This window comes from Peromyscus maniculatus, chromosome 18 (genome assembly GCF_049852395.1).
Source record: "Peromyscus maniculatus bairdii isolate BWxNUB_F1_BW_parent chromosome 18, HU_Pman_BW_mat_3.1, whole genome shotgun sequence".
NCBI lineage: Eukaryota > Metazoa > Chordata > Mammalia > Rodentia > Cricetidae > Peromyscus > Peromyscus maniculatus.
Genome location: NC_134869.1, coordinates 47,812,059 through 47,829,975, shown reverse-complemented (window position 1 = coordinate 47,829,975; position 17,917 = coordinate 47,812,059). Strand labels below are relative to the sequence as shown.

The 17,917-nt window shown below is 48.2% G+C and overlaps 1 protein-coding gene across 2 annotated transcripts in view; it reads left to right on the top strand.

The window, feature by feature from the left end:
• Positions 1–17,917, top strand: part of Ppm1h (protein phosphatase, Mg2+/Mn2+ dependent 1H) — a 269,105-nt gene that overhangs the window by 111,766 nt on the left and 139,422 nt on the right. For both annotated transcript variants that reach the window (XM_076554165.1, XM_042263421.2), the window contains exon 3: positions 15,744–16,088. In XM_076554165.1, coding sequence (XP_076410280.1) covers positions 15,744–16,088 — 345 coding nt within the window. The remainder of the gene's footprint in view (positions 1–15,743; positions 16,089–17,917) is intronic.

Genomic DNA, 17,917 nt, shown 5'->3' with positions numbered 1-17,917 from the left:
TGCACAGTGTGTGTGTGTGTGTGTGTGTGTGTGTGTGTGTGAGAGAGAGAGGGGGGGGGGGAGAACCCACAGAGGCTATAAGTGGGTATCAGATCCCTTGGAGTTAGAGTTACAGTTGTTTATAAGCCATGTGATGTGGATGCTGGAGTCTGGATTCCAGCTTCCTGATAAAGCAGAAAGCCATCTCTCCAGCACCATGGTACTGTGTGTGTGTGTGTGTGTGTGTGTGTGTGTGTGTGTGTGTGTGTATCCTTATTGGCCCTTTATAGTGTGTGTGTGTGTGTGTGTGTGTGTGTGTGTGTATTCATTAGAGAATATCTGTTTGAATCCCTTACACATTGTTTTCATTGTGCCTTCTGTTTTGCTATTGTTGGAGTTCTTCTCTAAAAGGCCCAATGACATCAGTTGCTGTGTACCAAGAATGAGATGCTGGGGATTCATCCGGAGGCATAGACACAAAACTACTCACCCATGAGGTGTTTACATTTACTGAAAGAAGCAGTTAAAGGTAGAAGGTAGCCTGGCCTGGTGACACACTCCTTTAAACCCAGCATTTGGAAGACAGAAGCAGGTGTGGTTCTCTGCGTTTCAGGCGAGCCCTGGTCTAGACAAGTTCCAGGACAGCCAGGGCTATACAGAGAAAACGTGTCTCGAAAAATAAAAACAAAAAGTAGAGTGACGAAGGGCCAGGGGATGAAGGCTATTGAGAAAAAGGTGGAGTTGGACACTGTGGAAGATAGCAGGGTGGCTGGGGAAGACATCCCTGAGAAGGTGTGGTCTGGAAGAAGAGCATGCTATCATTATGGGCCATTGCAGAGACCTGGATATAAGAGCAGGCCCTGGGTCCTCATGAGTGAGCCAAGAGGCCCCAGTGGTTGGAGCAGAGACGCAGAAAATCTTTGTCATGAGAGTGTGATGCAGACTCACGCAGGAGCAGGAAGGTCACCTTTGGGTCTTTGGCTTGTACACTCACTGCAGACTTTACCAGCTCAAGATGCTGGATACACTGATTTTTAAAGGTCAGTGATTTTTTTTCCCCCTGTTTAGAAAACATCCCTTAAGAGTCAAACTCACATATAATAGCACTTAACGGAGCAAGTGAGAATGTAAGGCCTAGGTTCATAGCACAGTTGGAAACTGTAGCTAATGATAATGTATTCTATGCTTCAAAAAGGCTGGAAGGAAGGACTGCGGCAGTATAGGACCCACAGCCAGAAACCATCAGTGGGAGACAAATGAGGCCGGCTCCGCCTGCTCCCCTGTGACCCCCTCCCTTCAGCCTGCAGACATATCGATCACCAAGCCAATGAGCTGAGTCCCGGGGTAACATGAGCTCTGGAGCAGGAGGAGAGAGACCACTAAGCTGAGATGGTGTGATAGGGCTGGTACAAGCAGGATGAGAAACCGGGCTTCTACGGAAGCCTGACGCAGACTGGCCACTGGATGTTGTTTGAATCTTAGATGGTCTTTATAATAAAAAAAAAAAACCCGGAGCCAGGTATTGGGGTGAAAGCTGAAAGATCAGAGAAGCAGAGTAAGCCACAGCCAGCCTCACCTCGCCAACTCCAGGAATCCTCTGACTGAAATCCTGAGTTCTCACCCCAAGGGTCCCAGCTGAACTGCCTTAGTTCCTGTCTCCTCACGCCTTATATACCTTTCTCTGCCCAGACTTCACTTCCTGGGAGTAAAGGCTTGTGTGCTTCCCAGTACTGGGATTAAAGGTGTGTGCCTGGCTCTGTTTCCAATATGGCCTTGAACTCATAGAGATCAGATGGATCTCTGCCTTCCTAGTGATAGGATTAAGGGTGGGCGCCACCACTGTCTGGCCTCTATGTCTAATCTAGTGACTGTCTCTGTCCTCTGATCCTCAAGGCAAGTTATTAGGGTACACAATATATCACTACAACTGGCAGTTTGATGGACTGCTTCCTAGAGAAAGTGACATTTGAACTCTGATCTTGAAAAGTGAACAGGAGGGGGCCGGGTGGTGGTGGCGGCGGCGGCGGCGGCGCACGCCTTCAATCCCAGCACTTGGGAGGCAGAGGTAGGTAGATCTCTAACTTCGAGACTAGCCAGGTCTATAGATCAAGTTCCAGGACAGCCAGGGCTACACTGAGAAACCTTGTCTTGAAAAATAACAACAGCAAAATAAACAAACAATAAACAGGAGGGAGCAGAACTTGGTGATAGATTGTATACCTGTCACGCATACATCGAGCCTATCAGAACCCTGGATTTAATCCCCAGTAAAGTAAAAAGAAGTAGAAAATGAAAGAAAAAAACCAAGTAGTTTAACAAGCCAATGTTAGAAAGGACTGTTTCTGATTAAAGCAGTGGTTCTCAACCTGTGGGTCGTGACTGTTATTTATTTGTCGGTGTTATTTACTGCGTGTGAGAAAACACGACGAGGTACAACGGAACCCACTCTCAAGAGTTTTTATTAGGGAAGGGAAAGGGTGGAGATGGGTAGGCCTACCGAAAAGAAAGAAGGTGGGGTGTACACACTGCCTCTGGCAAGAGGGAGAGCGAGCGCGGAGGAGCGGGTGGAGCCCGCTTTTATATGCATGCGTGTATGGGCTTACTGTAGCTACACCACGCATGCGCATAGATTTATGTGATCATGCTTTATGCAGATTACTTAGGACGGAAGGCCCTGGAGTGACTAAGCATTTTGCCTGATTGCTGACAGAGCATACGTGGTCATGTGACTCCAGACGTGGCTAGGAATAATAACAGTGACCCCTTTTTGAAAGTCGAGCGACCCTTCCACAGGGGTTTCATATCAGATGTCCTACAGATCAGATGTTTATATTTACGATTCATAACAGTAGCAAAATTACAGTTATGAAGTAGCAACAAAAATGATTTTTACGGTTGGGGGTCAGCACAGCACGAGGAGCTGGATTAAAGGGTCGCAGCGTTAGGGAGGTTGGGAACCACTGGATTAAAGGAAGGTGCGTAGGTAGAGACAGGTTTTAAGAAAGCCCCTGAGGCAGGCCATGTGCACTTTGGAAAGGAACACAAACCAAATGGTAGTAATGGTGAGTAGTTAGGGTCTGAGCCTGGGCCCTGGCAGCCTTAACAAATTGGGCTCAGCCCCTCATCCTCAGTAAACCAATTAAAGAGACAAAGTCATAATGGAAAGGTAGATTTGTCCAAGGTAACCACAGTAAGATCGGAGAGGACGGTGACTAGTCCCCCACAACCTCCTCCTTCAGTTCATCTTCAGGGTCCTGACATGAAGTTCAGGTTAACCAGAGGGGCATGAGTAGACATAACTAAGCAGTCCTGGGCAAAGTATGGTCCTGGCCATCATTGTCTCAGCTTCCGTCCCCTGTAAGGTGGTCTGGCAAGTTGTCAGAATTGTGTGAACTCTCTTCCTTGGAGACAAGCTTCCCCTTTGGCTGGCACGAGGGCTTCAGCTTTTCCTTTCTCCCTGAGTGAGATTCCTGGGGAAGTTCATGTTCCTTTTGGTACTTTGTCTCAATCATTAGATAGTTGACGGGAAGTGGCCAAGTGTCTCTTTAGAACACCTTCTCTCCTGCCAGGACAATTACAGTAAGACAGGAGCAGCCAGCACCAGACATGACATTTATCAGATGTCATAATAAGCTGGGACTTTTAACGGAGTGGTTTTTAGCCCTGACAAGATGGATTAGGACAACAGTGGTCCAGAGGATGCTGGGATGACAGGAGGCTCCGTACACAGCAGGTGAGAAGTGATGAAAGCTTAAAATGAGGCAGAGATTAAAGCGACAGCCAGAAGAGCTGGTATGAGAAAGAAAAACCGAAGTGACCAGCCCCCTGACTGCCTGAGGAGTTGACTATGGCGGAGGCTTCCGAGAGCGTGCTGGACAGGTGCCTCTGGGAAGGTAAGGGGATGGGCGGAGGCGGTGACTGGAGTGTGAGCAGACTGACCGTACCTTTCCAGGTGGGGAATGTTCTCGGGGAAGGTAGAAAGGGTTGGAACTGGCAAGCAAGCCTAGAGAGTTTAGATTTCAGGACGTTCCGACTGCAGAGACTAGACCTGAAATGCCGACGACGTATGCCCAGAAAGAGTATGAAAGCGAGAGAGAAGAAGGGTCTTAAATAATCCAAGAGGAAAGATGTCTTGGCTGCTTTTCTGTTGTCATGACCAAGGCAACTTATAAAAGAAAGCATTTCATGGTGGGGGGGGGGGGGGTGTCATGGCTCCAAAGGGTGAGTCCATGATCATCCTGGCAGGGAGCATGGTAGCTGGCAGGTAGGCGTGGTTCCAGAGCAGTAGCTGAGAGCTCACATCTGACCCCCAAGCATGAGGCAGAGAGACCTCACTGGAAGTGGTGGAAGTCGTTTGAACCCTCAAATCCCACCCCCAGGGACACACCTTCTCCAACAAGGCCACACCTCCTAATCCTTCCCAAACAGTTCCACCAGCTGGGGACCAAGTATTCGAATCTATGAGCCCGCGGAGGCCATTGTCCTTTAAGCCACCATAAAAGGAGAATTGTTAAGGAAAAAGAAGAAAGAGGTTGTTATTGTGGCATAGGTCACACAGAGGTCAAGGAGATAAGGATGGGAAAATGGGCATATTGTAAGCCAAAACTGGAACAAGATTAATAACAGTTTCATTGTCTCACATGCAAACAGAGGGCTTAGTGTGGGAGGCCTACCTATTTTTCTGTGGGAGGCCTGCTCCCACTTTTTCCCCAGGGTACTCTTGAGGAGGAAGGAGTGAGAAATATTTAGATAGAATAATAGGGGGGAGAGAAACAGAAACACAGGATAGCCTCGGGAGGGCCTGGATCAATATCCACCAGCCCCTCCTATCTCTTCAAAAGGGCTTTTTATAGGAATACCAAGGGGTGGAGCAAAGACCTCCCCCTTGCACAGCCAACTACAGACCCTTCCAATCACCTGGTAACCACACACATGGTCAAGTCATCCCCTTATGCAGCCCTGCTGGGTAAAGCAAGCTCAGATCTCACCAGGAAACCTCTGTGGGCCTCCACAGCTTAGCAACCTAAAGAACCTCAAAGGGGATGATGTGCCCCCCCCCCACTCAATACAAAGGCTTAACCTCTTCCTCCTTTCCTGGCCTCTGTGTCCACAGTGAACTTAATAATACTTGAAGTGCAGGTTTCCAAAAGACTCCATGTGTTATATAATCTGCGCAATCTCCTTAGAGATGCGAGAGCACCCAAAGATGATTCTCGGATAACATGGACTGTCTAACAGGAGGAAAAAGTATTATAGCTATGCTTTGTCAACAAAGTCAGATCTGCAGCCAAGCTCTGACTTTGTGTTTAGGAACATCTCTTACACTGAGTGACAATAGAGTTCGTAAGTAACAATGAAATGACTTCTCTCGCTGTAGATTATTACTATCTGCCAGAAATATTTTTTTTTCCTTGGTTTTTCCAGACAGGGTTTCTCAGTATAAGAGTCCTGTTCTGGAACTCGATTTGTAGACCAGGCTGACCTTGAACTCACAGAGATCCACCTGCCTCTGCCTCACAAGTGCTGGAATTAAAGGTGTGCACCACCACTGCCCGGCCTGCTATAAAGTTTAAGGAGTTATTTGATCCCATTAATACAAGTAGTCTGCCAGCCAAAGAAGTCAACTTAAGCCTTTTATTTTCAAATAAATCAACCTTTTGAGCCAGGCAGTGGTAATGCACACCTTTAATCCCAGCACTGGGGAGGCAGAGGCAGGTGGACCTCTGTGAGTTTGATGCCAGCCTGGTCTACAGAGGGAGTTCTAGGACAGCCAGGGCTATGTAGAGAGATGCTATCTCAGTAAATACTTTGGGTGAATCAAATAATATACCATTCCCTTCTGCTACTCTTGACTCCCTAGTGGAGTGCAGTAGAGGAATGTCATCTCTTGGGCTGAAAGCTTGAGAGTGGTGCCTCACTTCCGAGAAGGAAGCCACGGATCCGTTTCAGGTTCCATCTCATGTTAAGTCAGACATCAGAAGTTACAGACGCTGTGTTCGAAAGAAATCGTAAAACATAAAAGAGACCTACAATAAGAAGTGAAAGGAATGGACAATATTAATAGTTTGAAGAAAATCAAAGGAATAGATACCATTAAATTGGATTTCTCTATCTATGGTGGGTGTAGGTTTCATTTTATTCCTCAATTAACAGTTGGATGATATACTTCCTAAGAAACAAGTAAAACTTCTCTTTAGAAGAATAAGGGAGAGAAGTTCTACACGTGATCTCAGCCAAGAGCCCAAGAAGTGGTGGCTGTCCGCTGAAGTGCTTGTAAAGGGAAGAGCATTGTCCATCACAAGGGGAGGTGGGCCTTTGCTCATACCTGGACCACATGTGTACAGTGTGCCCATGAAAAGCCACAGAGCCCCCCAAAGGGGCAGATGGGCAAGAGATCCTCCTCTGCAGTGTGCAGGCCTCCAATGACTGCTCTGTGAACCAAGGGTGGGCAGCTGGGAGGGAAGGGGATCTGGAAACTGCATTACCAGGGTCTTTGGGGTGTGGAGAATGATGTGCAGCCTCTCATCCACTACCGAAAGCCGTTCAGTCAACTGGACTGAGATTCAAAGAAAATAAGCAGTATTACTGGATTCTCTTTACTGTGTATTTGAAAGGTTTCAGAGAGCTCTTACTTATCATGGAGAGCACCAATGTGTATTAACAAAGACTTCCCAAGGGCTTTTGCTTGGCAGCCCCCAAGTGTCTAATCCAAAGAATGAGATAAAAAAGAAAAAGAGTGATCCCACCAGATTGCCTTCCAAAGAAGGAAGAAGTTACCCTTATGAACATCTTAAAACCTTACTGTGAAGAAGTACATGCCAGGCTGGGCATGGTGGCACATTCTCCTCATTGGGAGGCAAAATAGTTGGATCTCTGTGATTTTGAGGTCAGCCTGGTCTACAAAGCAGGTTTCAGGCCAGTCAGGGCTACATAGTGAGAATCTGTCTCAAAAAAAAAAAAAAAGAAAGAAAGAAAGAAAGAAATTTAACAAAAAAAAAATGCATGTCTTTATTATAACTCTTGAAATTTTTCTGGATATTGTGGCTAGCACTAGATCAATTGATCTCTCTCTCTCTCTCTCTCTCTCTCTCTCTCTCTCTCTCTCTCTCTCTCACACACACACACACACACACACACACACACACACACACACACAGTACTCCTTGTTTGAATTGGGGATCGTTTTGAGCTGGAGACTCCCCTTGGGGACACATGCACTCTAAGGTCATTTCCTTAAGAGCACCCTTATGTTGTTTAATTTGGGGAAAGTACATCCAAGTCTGTGTGTTTTGGTGACTGTTAGTTCAGTGTCTAATTACAATAACAGGAGATGGCTGTGTCAGCATCTGGGCAGAGTTCATCAGCAGGGAAGAGAGGGGACCCGATTAGCTTTCTCAGCCCAGGACTGGGCAGCAGTGGGAATTCCAGGCATGCAGGAGCATACTCCGAGGAGGGGAGAGGGAAATGGAACAGAACACGGGACTGATAACTCTTCCCCTCAGGTTGCCATTGCTTCTGTCCGCTCTCTGCAAGAGCTCTTCCGGCCACGGGGCATTCAGATAAAAGTCTTCTGGTCCCCCAGCTCCAGCTCTTTGTCAGCTCTTGGTTCGAGGTGGAGCTTCGAAAACAGTGGGAATGGCCTTTACGTCCCTGTTGGCTTCTTCCTCTTGTTCTGCGCATGTCAAGAAAATGTAAACTTTCTGTTTTATCTGCTTAGATTTTTTTTTCCTTTTCCTTGAGGCAGGAGGGCAGTAGTTTCTTTTCCAACTCTTTACCTAATAGTTCTAGAGACAAAGAAGTCTCTGGGCAGTCATGGGGAGGGATGACTTGACCACCGGGTGGTAGAGGATCATTGTCAGTCATTGTGAAGGGACCGTGCCAGTGGAGACCAGGTCCGAGGTGAGGGGCATGTAGTGGCTGAGAACTCATTCAGACTGAGTTCCTCAGCAGCCGCCCCCCCCCCACTCCCCATGGTAAATCTTATAACGGCAGGAAGCTATTGAATGCTTAAATGGAAGCTTTTTCTCACTATCACATGACAAACAGCATCCTCACTAAGATATAAAAAAATATAGATTATTTCCCACAACAAAGGAAAGATATCTAAATAACTTTCTTTTTAAAAGGAGGTATAGTAAAAAGTGAACATGTCGAAGGTGTCCGTGGACACCAGAGTGTGGGCCTGAGATGGACTTGCATGGTGTTACTCAATTGCCCTCACCTCTGCCCACTTCCCACTTAGTGCGTTACTGTGAGGTTGAAAGCCCGAGGGATGGAAGGGCTGCTGGAGCCGCCCTGGGCTCTGCATTGTTGTGCTGGCACTGGGATTTTGAAAACTGGCTGGACACATTACAGACGTCAAACAAAACAGAGCGGGCATCTGGGAGAATGCAATCTCCGTGTGTCCCCGGTGGGGAACAGTGATGAGAACAGAGAAAGGGAACTGTCCTCCAGGCTCCCGAGGAGCTGTTAGTAAAAGCAACCGGAATATCATTCCAAGTGGGACTGCAGATCTGCACATCCGAGATACTCCTTCCAGGCTGCTGGCATGGCCTCGTCCCATAAATACTGAATCAGTTACAAGGCAGGGAAAAAAACAAATATCAAATGTGCAGAGTACTGGCATCCAAAGAGATGACACTTTACTCAGGACAGCTATTTCCAGATTAGTAATCACTCCACCATCTGTTAAAAAAAAAAACAACAATATTTTTGGAATGTATCCTCAATGTATTTTTTAAAAAAAAACTGTTGGACATGTAATCAGACTATTGTGTATTCATATAGAATATATTTATTTTCCAGTCGTAAAAATTAATAAATTTTTCATTGCCAAAAGCAATATTTTAAAGCCATGACAACCAACAGTTAGGTACTATTCGTTGTATGTCGAGCACTGTTCTGAGTGGGTTTTGGAGAGTGACCCACAGTCTTGTGAAGAGCGAAGACTTCTTGTTGTTATTAGCTAATGTGTCGGAGAACAGCTCATCAGCCACAGCAGCGAGGACACATCCATACTCCAGCTGTCTCTGGAGTTCCCGTTCTCCTGAGCCGCATACGATTGGTTTGCAGACGTGCTTAGGGTATCATTACCAGGAACAGGGCCACGTGGGCATGCTCCGGATTGCTTGTGTGGTCTGTCAGCAGTTCCTTGTACAAAAAAATCTCTAACTCGGTGAGGGAGAATTGAGTTTAAATTTTGCCGATGTCGTCCACCATGCCACATTTAGGTGAGGACCCAGGAGCCCAGTTAACCAAAGTTTGTGCGCGGCGCCACAGGGGTGTCCCACTCCATGCCACACGGGGGCGCCAGTGCCAGTCTCTGGGAAGTAGGAGAGCTTGAGTTCTTTTTACTTGAAAATGGAAGAGGATGTCAAGTGTTTCTTTCCCATGCTGACCAGTTGCTCCGACTGCCCTTGCGTGCTCCCTAAGGAGGGCATCCTGCGGGGAGAAGAGGAATGAGTGTGTGAACTTGGAGAACTCGGGGTGAAAAGACACAGCTTCCCTTTCTCTAGGCTGTGTAAGCCGTCGAAGCTCACCCTGGGTTTTCCTGTGCTTCCTGCCTAACTGAGTCAGTGATTCTGCAGGCAGGGCCACAGGAACTGTTTGCAATCATACCTGAGCCCCACCCCCACCTCCTTGGCTCCCCACGGTTCTCACCGGATTTCTGTGTCTGGGGATTCACCAGGATGGCAGAGCACATGATGAGGGAGCTCAGGATGACTTCCGCTGTGCCGGGACCCAAGCAGAGTGTACACACAGTCTGTTGCTGTGAAATTCCTCCAGCTTCCTGTTCGGTGGATAACTTCGTTCAGGGTGGTTTTATTTTTATTAAAAGAACCAAGGACACCTTCAAGCTTTAAAAAAAAAAAAAAAATCTAACTTTACAGATGAATAGAGGAAAGAAAATAATTTTTAAAAAAAATTTTGTTGTTTTTAGAATTCCCATTTGTCACCTTCTGGAATCTTACGTTATTGGGTGATAGATGGATTCCTTTAATTTTTGTTTGTGTGATACTGAGACTTGAAGGCTAGGCCGCCTCATCCATGGCAGACCAGTGTTTTACCACTGAGCCAAACCCCAGCCCTTTCCTCAGAGGATAGGTGTGGTTGTATGTGTGCATAATTACACACAAGATTGATTGTTGTTTGTAGCATGAATCTTAGAAGTTCTTATTAATAAAAACAAACCTGGAGCCAGGTATTGGGGTGAACGCTGGAAGATCAGAGAAGCAGAACAAGCCACAGCCACCTCACCTCACCAGTTCCTCAGCTGATCCTGTTTCCTCAGACTGGAAGCTTCTATGTCCTCATCCAGAATGCATCTCAGCTGAACTGCTGCTAGAAGCCTGAAAGCTTAACCAGCCAAATGTTTAACCAGGCCAAATGCTGCTAGTTTCTGGTCTTCACGCCTTATATACCTTTCTGCTTTCTGCCCTCACTCCCTGGGATTAAAGGCTCACTTCTTGGGATTAAAGGCATGTATCACCATGCCTGGCTGTTTCCAATGTGGCCTTGAACTCACAGAGATCCAGAGGGATTTCTATCTCTGGAATGCTAGGATTAAAGGCATGTGTGCCACCATTTTCTAGCCTCTGTATCTAGTGGCTGTTCTGTTCTCTGACCCCAGATAAGTTTATTAGGGTGCACAATATTTTAGGGAACACAATACCACCACAGTTGTTCTTAAATGAAATAATTCAGTATATAACTTAAATGTTTTATTTTTAAGATATTTTACTTTATTTAAATGTACTTAAAATTTTTTTTTTGATTCCTAACCGATTTTTACCAAATTCTACAGTGTCATATGTCAGGAAAAGGCTTTATTCTGTTTTTCTTGGCAAAGTGAATTTGACCAACCCCTGCCTGTCACCAACAAAAGCAAGCTAGGCATGAGTTAAAATGTAACATTAAGACAGACAGACGGACGCTCAAGAGCACTTGGCAAGTCCGGCATCTTGTTCTCAGCTATTGACAAAATGTCCAATGCAAAACCCAACACACTGGAGAGAAAACTCCCTGGCATGTCTTACATCCTTGCTATCCGTGCCTCGGTTTCACCTTTTCCTTTCTTTACCCTTTGCATTTTATGTAAGGAGAAGGGTGCTGAGAGAAATTAAGAAATTTGCCCAGCTGGGCATGGTGGCTTCTGCCTTTAATCCCAGCACTCCAGAGGCAGAAGCAGGAGTCTTAGAATATTATTTTAAGGTGTATTACTTCTGTTTATGTTGCATTTGTTTTAACTCTGTGAAGCTGTGTTACTGTGCCTGTCTAAAACACCTGATGGTCTAATAAAGAGCTGAACGGCCAATAGCAAGGCAGGAGAAAGAATAGGTGGGGCTGGCAGGCAGAGAATATATATATTCTCTGAGAGAGAGAGAGAGAGAGAGAGAGAGAGAGAGAGAGAGAGAGAGAGAGAGAGAGAGAGAGAACGAGAGAGAACTGGAATAAAGAGAGCTAGGAGCCAGCCACCCACCTACACAGCAAGCCAAAGTGAGTAAGATTCACAGAAGTTAGAGAACAGGAAAAGCCCAGAGGATAAAGGTGAATGGGATGGCTAAAAACTAAGCCAAGTTAAGGCTGGGCATTCATAAGTAATAATAAGCTTCCGTGTATGATTTATTTGGGAGCAGGGTGGCAGGCCCCCCAAAAGAGCAAAAACCCCGAACAACAGTAAAGGAGGATCTCTGTGAGTTTGAGGCTAGCCTGGTCTATATAGTGAGTTTCAGGATAGCCAGAGCTACAAAGTTAAATGCCATCTCAGAAAGAAAGAAGAAGGAAGGTAGGAAGGAAGGAAGGAAGGAAGGAAGGAAGGAAGGAAGGAAGGAAGGAAGGAAGGAAGGAGAGAGAGAGAGAGAAATTTACCCAAGATTATACACTAGTAAATTCCAGACCCTAGATTTGTCTATGGCCTTTCTACGTCATAGCATATCAAAGAGATATAATTTGTTTTGTTTTATCTCATTCTAAATTTTTCACTTGAAATGGCATGAATATTTTACCTGATTTTTATTTATTTTATGGCAGTATTGGGCCTCATAAATTCTAGGCAAGCTACAGCCACAGCAACTTTCTAATCCACCGTGGCAGGTTGGGATGCTCACATCCATGACAAAGTCATCACTGAGCTGTTAGGTAATGTGAACTTGAGGCCACATTTGTTGACTGTAGAACTGAAAGCTGGTGCGTAGAGCCCAGGGCCAAGCTGAGGAGGCAGGTGCTCCTCCCCCTGAAATGGACAGTACCTTTGCTGGTGATCGAGCGGGTGTGGGCAGCGGAGACAAAGGATGCCGCCCGGAGCTGTGGCATCCGCTCCTCTCCTCCTTATCCATGGGTGAGCTCAGCGGGTAGAAAGCACAGCTGTCTGTCCACTTGCATTAGACCATCAATTTGCTGGTTCAGCAGCAGGGTACAGGCCAGGACAAGCAGAGCAGCCAAATGGGAATGAGACCTATGGCTTTGAAAGTCTGTGATTTCCAACAGTTCAATGTGCTTGGGGGGGGGGGGGCAAGAGTGTTAGTGCCTTTTTTAATACAGACACCGAGAGGGGAGGGTCCCAGGAAGTATGTATGAGTGTGCTTCATATGGATCATGGACGACAGTGAGGTTCTACGATGGCCATGTGGCTTTGGGGGTCCATGGAGTCCCTTCGAGATCTTGGGACCTCGAATACAACTGCAACACACCTCGCCTGAGAGCTGAGAGAGGACGGGTCTGGGTAACAATAGTGAGCGCAAGTCAGCTCCAGGCCGTGAGTGAGATTGGTGTTGTCCTGGTGGCCTTCTCAGTGTGAAGGGTCTTGCACAAAATTCTTCTTTCCCAAGTCTCCTTTGAGGGGGGGGGGAAAAAAGGATGCAGAAGGATTTGTGAGTTGTGCATCAGTGGCCCTGGGCCCTTTGGGGTGTTCGATGGATGAACAAAAATCCCTTTTGTCATGCCCTCCTCTCCTGGTTATGAGGCTGTCAAGAGAGAACGATACTGTGCCCCGGGGAAGGGCTATCCAGACCAATAGAAGGACCCGACCTCCCTCTCTTGGAGACCATGGTGATGGCCAGCAGGTGGCTTGGGTCTCTTTATTGGTTTCTAGTGGTTGGTCAACTACCTGGTTGGTGTCTGTCTGCCTCTTTCATAAAGGAAAAGGCTCCTTTTAGTCGCAGACAGTCCACATAGGGTAGTGTGGCTGCTGCCTCTGAGCAGGCACATTCCCTACATGCTTTCTCTTAGCACAGCTGCAAGGACTTTTTGTGCAGCCCCGAGACACTTAGCCCAGACTCAGCAGCATTATGTTGGGATTTTTCTTGTTTTGTTTGTTTCCATTATGATGGTGTTGGTGATGTGTATATGTCACAGGTGGGGGGCGCGGGATGTGCATGGGTGAGTGCAAGTACCTATAGAATCCAGAAGAGGGCGCCAGAGCCTGTGGCGCTGGAGCTACCTGTTGGTGGGTGCTGGAGAAGCGATAATGCTCTTAACCACTGAGCCATCTCTCCAGCCCAAGATTTATGTTTTTGAATGCAGTGAATTAATAAACAAATAGGGCTGGCAAGATAGCTCAGCACGTAGACGTGCTTGCCATTCAAGCCTGACAGCCTGGGGTCCATCGACCGTAAAAAAAGCCTGGTCCAGCGGTGCACATCTGTCATCCCAGTGCCCTCAGGGCAAGATGGGAAAATCACGTGGAAGTTCACAGGCCATCACACAAACACAGTCACACAAGGCAGCAAAAACAAGGGAGACCCTGGCCCAACAAGGTCGGAGGAGCGAACCAGCGCCCCAACGTTGTCCTCGGGCCCCCCCACACACACTGTGTTATCTGTGCACCCTTTCTTATGCACGAACTTCCCCGAAGCTCTCAGCCCGAGCCTCACAGCACCAAGAACCTCTTCCTGTACCACTGGCCTCCTGTTGAGTTGCGTGATTTCACACTGGATTATCAAAATACCAGGCTCTCTCTGTGTAACAGCCCTGGCTGTCCTGGAACTTGCTCTGTTGACCAAGTTGGCCTCTACTCACGGGGATCTCCCTGCCCCGGCCTCCCCAGTGCTGGGACAAAAAGAGCCACCACTGCCATATTGGTGAAATTATTAAGGCTACTCCACGTAGTTAAAAGGGAGGTTTATTTTGTGGGGTCACTTACAAGTGAAGAGATAGGTAACAGGGTCTGGGAAAGGCGTGGCACAGTCCAGGGGTGTTCTCTGGAGAACTCTGCTCCATCTACCTCCAGTGTCCAGGGTCCAGGAACCAAGAGAGCCCGAGCATCCAGATCTCCGGTCTTCAGGGCCCTCCCTCAGCTCCGCCTTGTAGGCGTGACAGTTACCGTAGCCTCAGTAGGGGTTGGAACTTCCAGGTCAAAGCTGGAATGGCTACCCACTACACCGCCCAGCATGCCTGATACTTTTACGACCAATCTTGTGTTACTACTGTCCACTGTAGTGTTTATCGTATGCATCTTACGCTTGTGTGTTCTGGGGGTGTTTGAAGACAGGGGTCTCAACTCACCTACCCATTCATCTCGCATTCCGAGTGCTGGGACCGCCGCTGTCCACTGCCATGCCTAGCTTGCGTGTATAATTTAGTTGCATGGTTTCTAAAACTGCTCGTCTTAAAGAACTCAGAACATTGGCAGGACGGAGGCTTGGTGGGCCCAAGGGTTTGTCGTGCGGGCACGAACGCCTGTTTTCAGGTCACCCGCACTCACATAACAGCTGGGTGTGCCTTCATGGGCGTGCGACCCCAGCGCTGGAGGGACATGGAGACAGGGTCTCCGGCTCAGCCGGGGGAGCTAAAAAGTGAGCTCTGGGTTTCTGCAGCCTTCGGGCGCGGTGAGAGAGGATCTGATGCCGCTGGCCTTTGCACAACCACGCTCACATACACAACAGACACACACTCTGATTGATTAAAAATCAGTCTTTTGAAAAAGTTAAGATGGACATCAATAGAAGATACCCTATGTCAATCTCCAGCCTCCACATTTAGCTCCATGTGCGAGTTCACGCATACCCACATGTACACACACACACACACACACACACACACACACACACACGTACACACACATGTACACACACACGTACACACACACACACACAGAGTAGCCCCTGGCATGACTAAGTCCATGATAGAGGAAGGAATACAGACTGTACATAGTTGGGAAACTGGGGGGAGGGGGGGGCAGCGGCAGACATAGGGAAAACGCATTGTTAGTGGTTGCATGTTGTGTGGACTGGACTAGGCTTCCCAGGTAGTGGAGAAGCATGTCTTAAGAGCTCAGGATGTAGAAAAGGACAAAGGGAGAGTTGTCTCGGGGTAAGGGCACTGATGGAGGAAAACACTTCTTCCCACCACTTTAGGAAAGGGCTTTCTCCAGGCGCCAAGGCCAAGCCTAGTCTGGGATTGAACCCTCCCTCCGGGAGGTGAGCAGTTAAAATGTTAAAGCCGGACTCTTCCTATAGTGCTACTTTTTATATGGAATTGTATCACAAACTCTAGGCGCCTAGTTAGAGTTACATCCTTTCCTCCAAGCCGTGACCTAGTAGTTAGTGGCTGATGATTAGACCTCCTGCCCTGGGTGGGGAGGCTGGGACCACTTCATCCCATGGGTGTTGGTAACAGCAGTGACTAACTCGAGGGCCCTGAGTTTGATTCCATTATTGTCAGACCAAAGGTAGACATCCAACTGGAAGAGCGTGGCCCGGCGGAGGCTACGACCCAGGTCCTCACCTCTCTCCTGTCCCCTCCTCTCTCTCTCTCTCTCTCCCCAGGAGTCCGAGGGCATCTCCTGCCACTACTGGTCCCTGTTCGACGGCCATGCGGGCTCGGGGGCCGCCGTGGTGGCTTCGCGGCTGCTGCAGCACCACATCACGCAGCAGCTGCAGGACATCGTGGAGATCCTGAAGAACTCCGCCATCCTTCCCCCGACCTGCCTAGGGGAGGAGCCCGAGAGCACGCCGGCCCATGGCAGGACCCTAACCCGCGCAGCGTCGCTCCGTGGAGGCGTGGGGGCCCCCGGGTCCCCCAGCACGCCACCCACGCGCTTCTTCACCGAAAAGAAGATCCCGCATGAGTGTTTGGTCATTGGGGCCCTGGAGAGCGCCTTCAAGGAGATGGTATGTATCCTGGACACCTGGGGTAGCACAGTCCAAAGCGGTCTTGCTGGGAAGGATGTCCCTGAAGTGGGCGGGGTCTTCCTGCCTCCTCCCGCTGGCTCGCAGGCTCATCTCTCTTCTGCCACAGGCTTATTAAAAAGGTCACGGCCAGATACAGTTTCTGGAGTGACTGCCAGCAGAAATTAAGACCACGAGAGAGGGCGAGCATAGGTCGCCCTCCGCGTATTATCCCTGCTATTTCATGAGACGCCTGTTGACACCACCTGGTACGGAATATGAGCGCGGCCGCCATCTGTTCCACACATATGTGCAAAGTCCAGGTGTTGGGGAAACCGTGTTCAGCAAAGTACTCTGCCGTACCCTTCCTTTTAAAACGGGCGCAGGCTGGTGTGGCATGCGCAGCTGAAGCCCAGCTTTTGGAGGCAGAGGCAGGTGGATCTCTATGAGTTTGAAGCCAGCCTGGTTTATGTATCAAGTTCCAGGCTAGCCCAGGCTACACAATAAATCTCTGTCTAAAAAAAAAAAAAAAAAAAAAAAAAAAAAAAAAAAAAAAGGAGCCTGGAGGGCAACTGAGGGGAGGAAAGAGGGCCACGTGGCTTGGTTCTCCAGGGCCTGGACTCCTTTATGCTCCGCTGGCTATCTGAGTGGGGTCTGGTCAGGGAATTCAGCATCCTGCATGTTGGCCTGGATCCTGGCTGTCTTCTGCCTGGCAGGACTGCCATGGATGCTGTATCCCATGTGACCTCCTCCCAACTCTGACTCCGAGGCCTTTTACTGAGGCATATTGTGGTTCCAAAGATGTTCTTCTCTCAGCAGCAAGCTGTGTATGGGCAAAGAGTATGGGGCTACCTAAGGGTGTTTGGATGAACTTGCGGGAGGCCAGAGGGCAGTGTTTTTAAAGCCTGAAGATTGGAATGTGATGGTAAACCCATTCCGTGACCGCATGGGTGGCTAGAAACACCTCACCTGAAGTGTGTGTCCACCCTCATGGTCTGGGACTTAAGACTGTGCTCTACACCCTACTCAGAGGAGAAAAGTGAACGTAGTTCCTGATTTGTTTATAAGGAACAACATTCGTCTATTAGTACCTCAAATTTGAGACTCCAGCTCATCCCTTCTTGGTTTGGTTTCATCTCTGAACACGTATACTTGCCCTTTGGTTAGTGCGGAGTTTAAAATGCACCCCCTCTGGAGAAAGATGCTTTAGGGGGAAAGCCGGGAGTCGAGGTAGAAGAGTTGACTCCTGCAGAGACTGAGGATAAGAAGACTGTCCATCCCTCTGGCTGGTGTAGACGCTCAGGTGTTGGTGAGTATGACCGGGCAGCAGGGGTGCACAGAACTCGGAGCATTTAACAGAGGCGACAGTTTGGCAGTGACCTGACCCTGCAGCGGAGAAGGAGTCAGAAGACGGGGGGCTTGGCGAGGCGGGGGCGACACCCTGGGATTCTCGTTTCCATCTGTGGCGGCGGGGGCTACAGACCATCTTTGGCCTGCAACTACTGTCTTCTCAACTCCACCCACTAGAGGGCAGTGTCACATTGCCGAAAGCCTCCCTAGCAGCAGCAGCAGCAGCATTGAAATGGGAAGCTTTATTCTGATAAATACCTAAGAAGGAGCCCAAGGTTTGTCTTTCCAGGTTTTTCACATTAGGCAGTTCACTGCCTGAAATTCCCTGTGAAAACAGCTGTATGTGCGCTTGCACGCATGTGTGTGTGTGTGTGTGTGTGTGTGTGTGTGTGTGTGTGTGTGTAAATAGATACGCCACTTCAGTTCATTCAGTAAATATTTGTCAGGCTTGAATGGGAATAGAACATAGAATAAAAATAGAA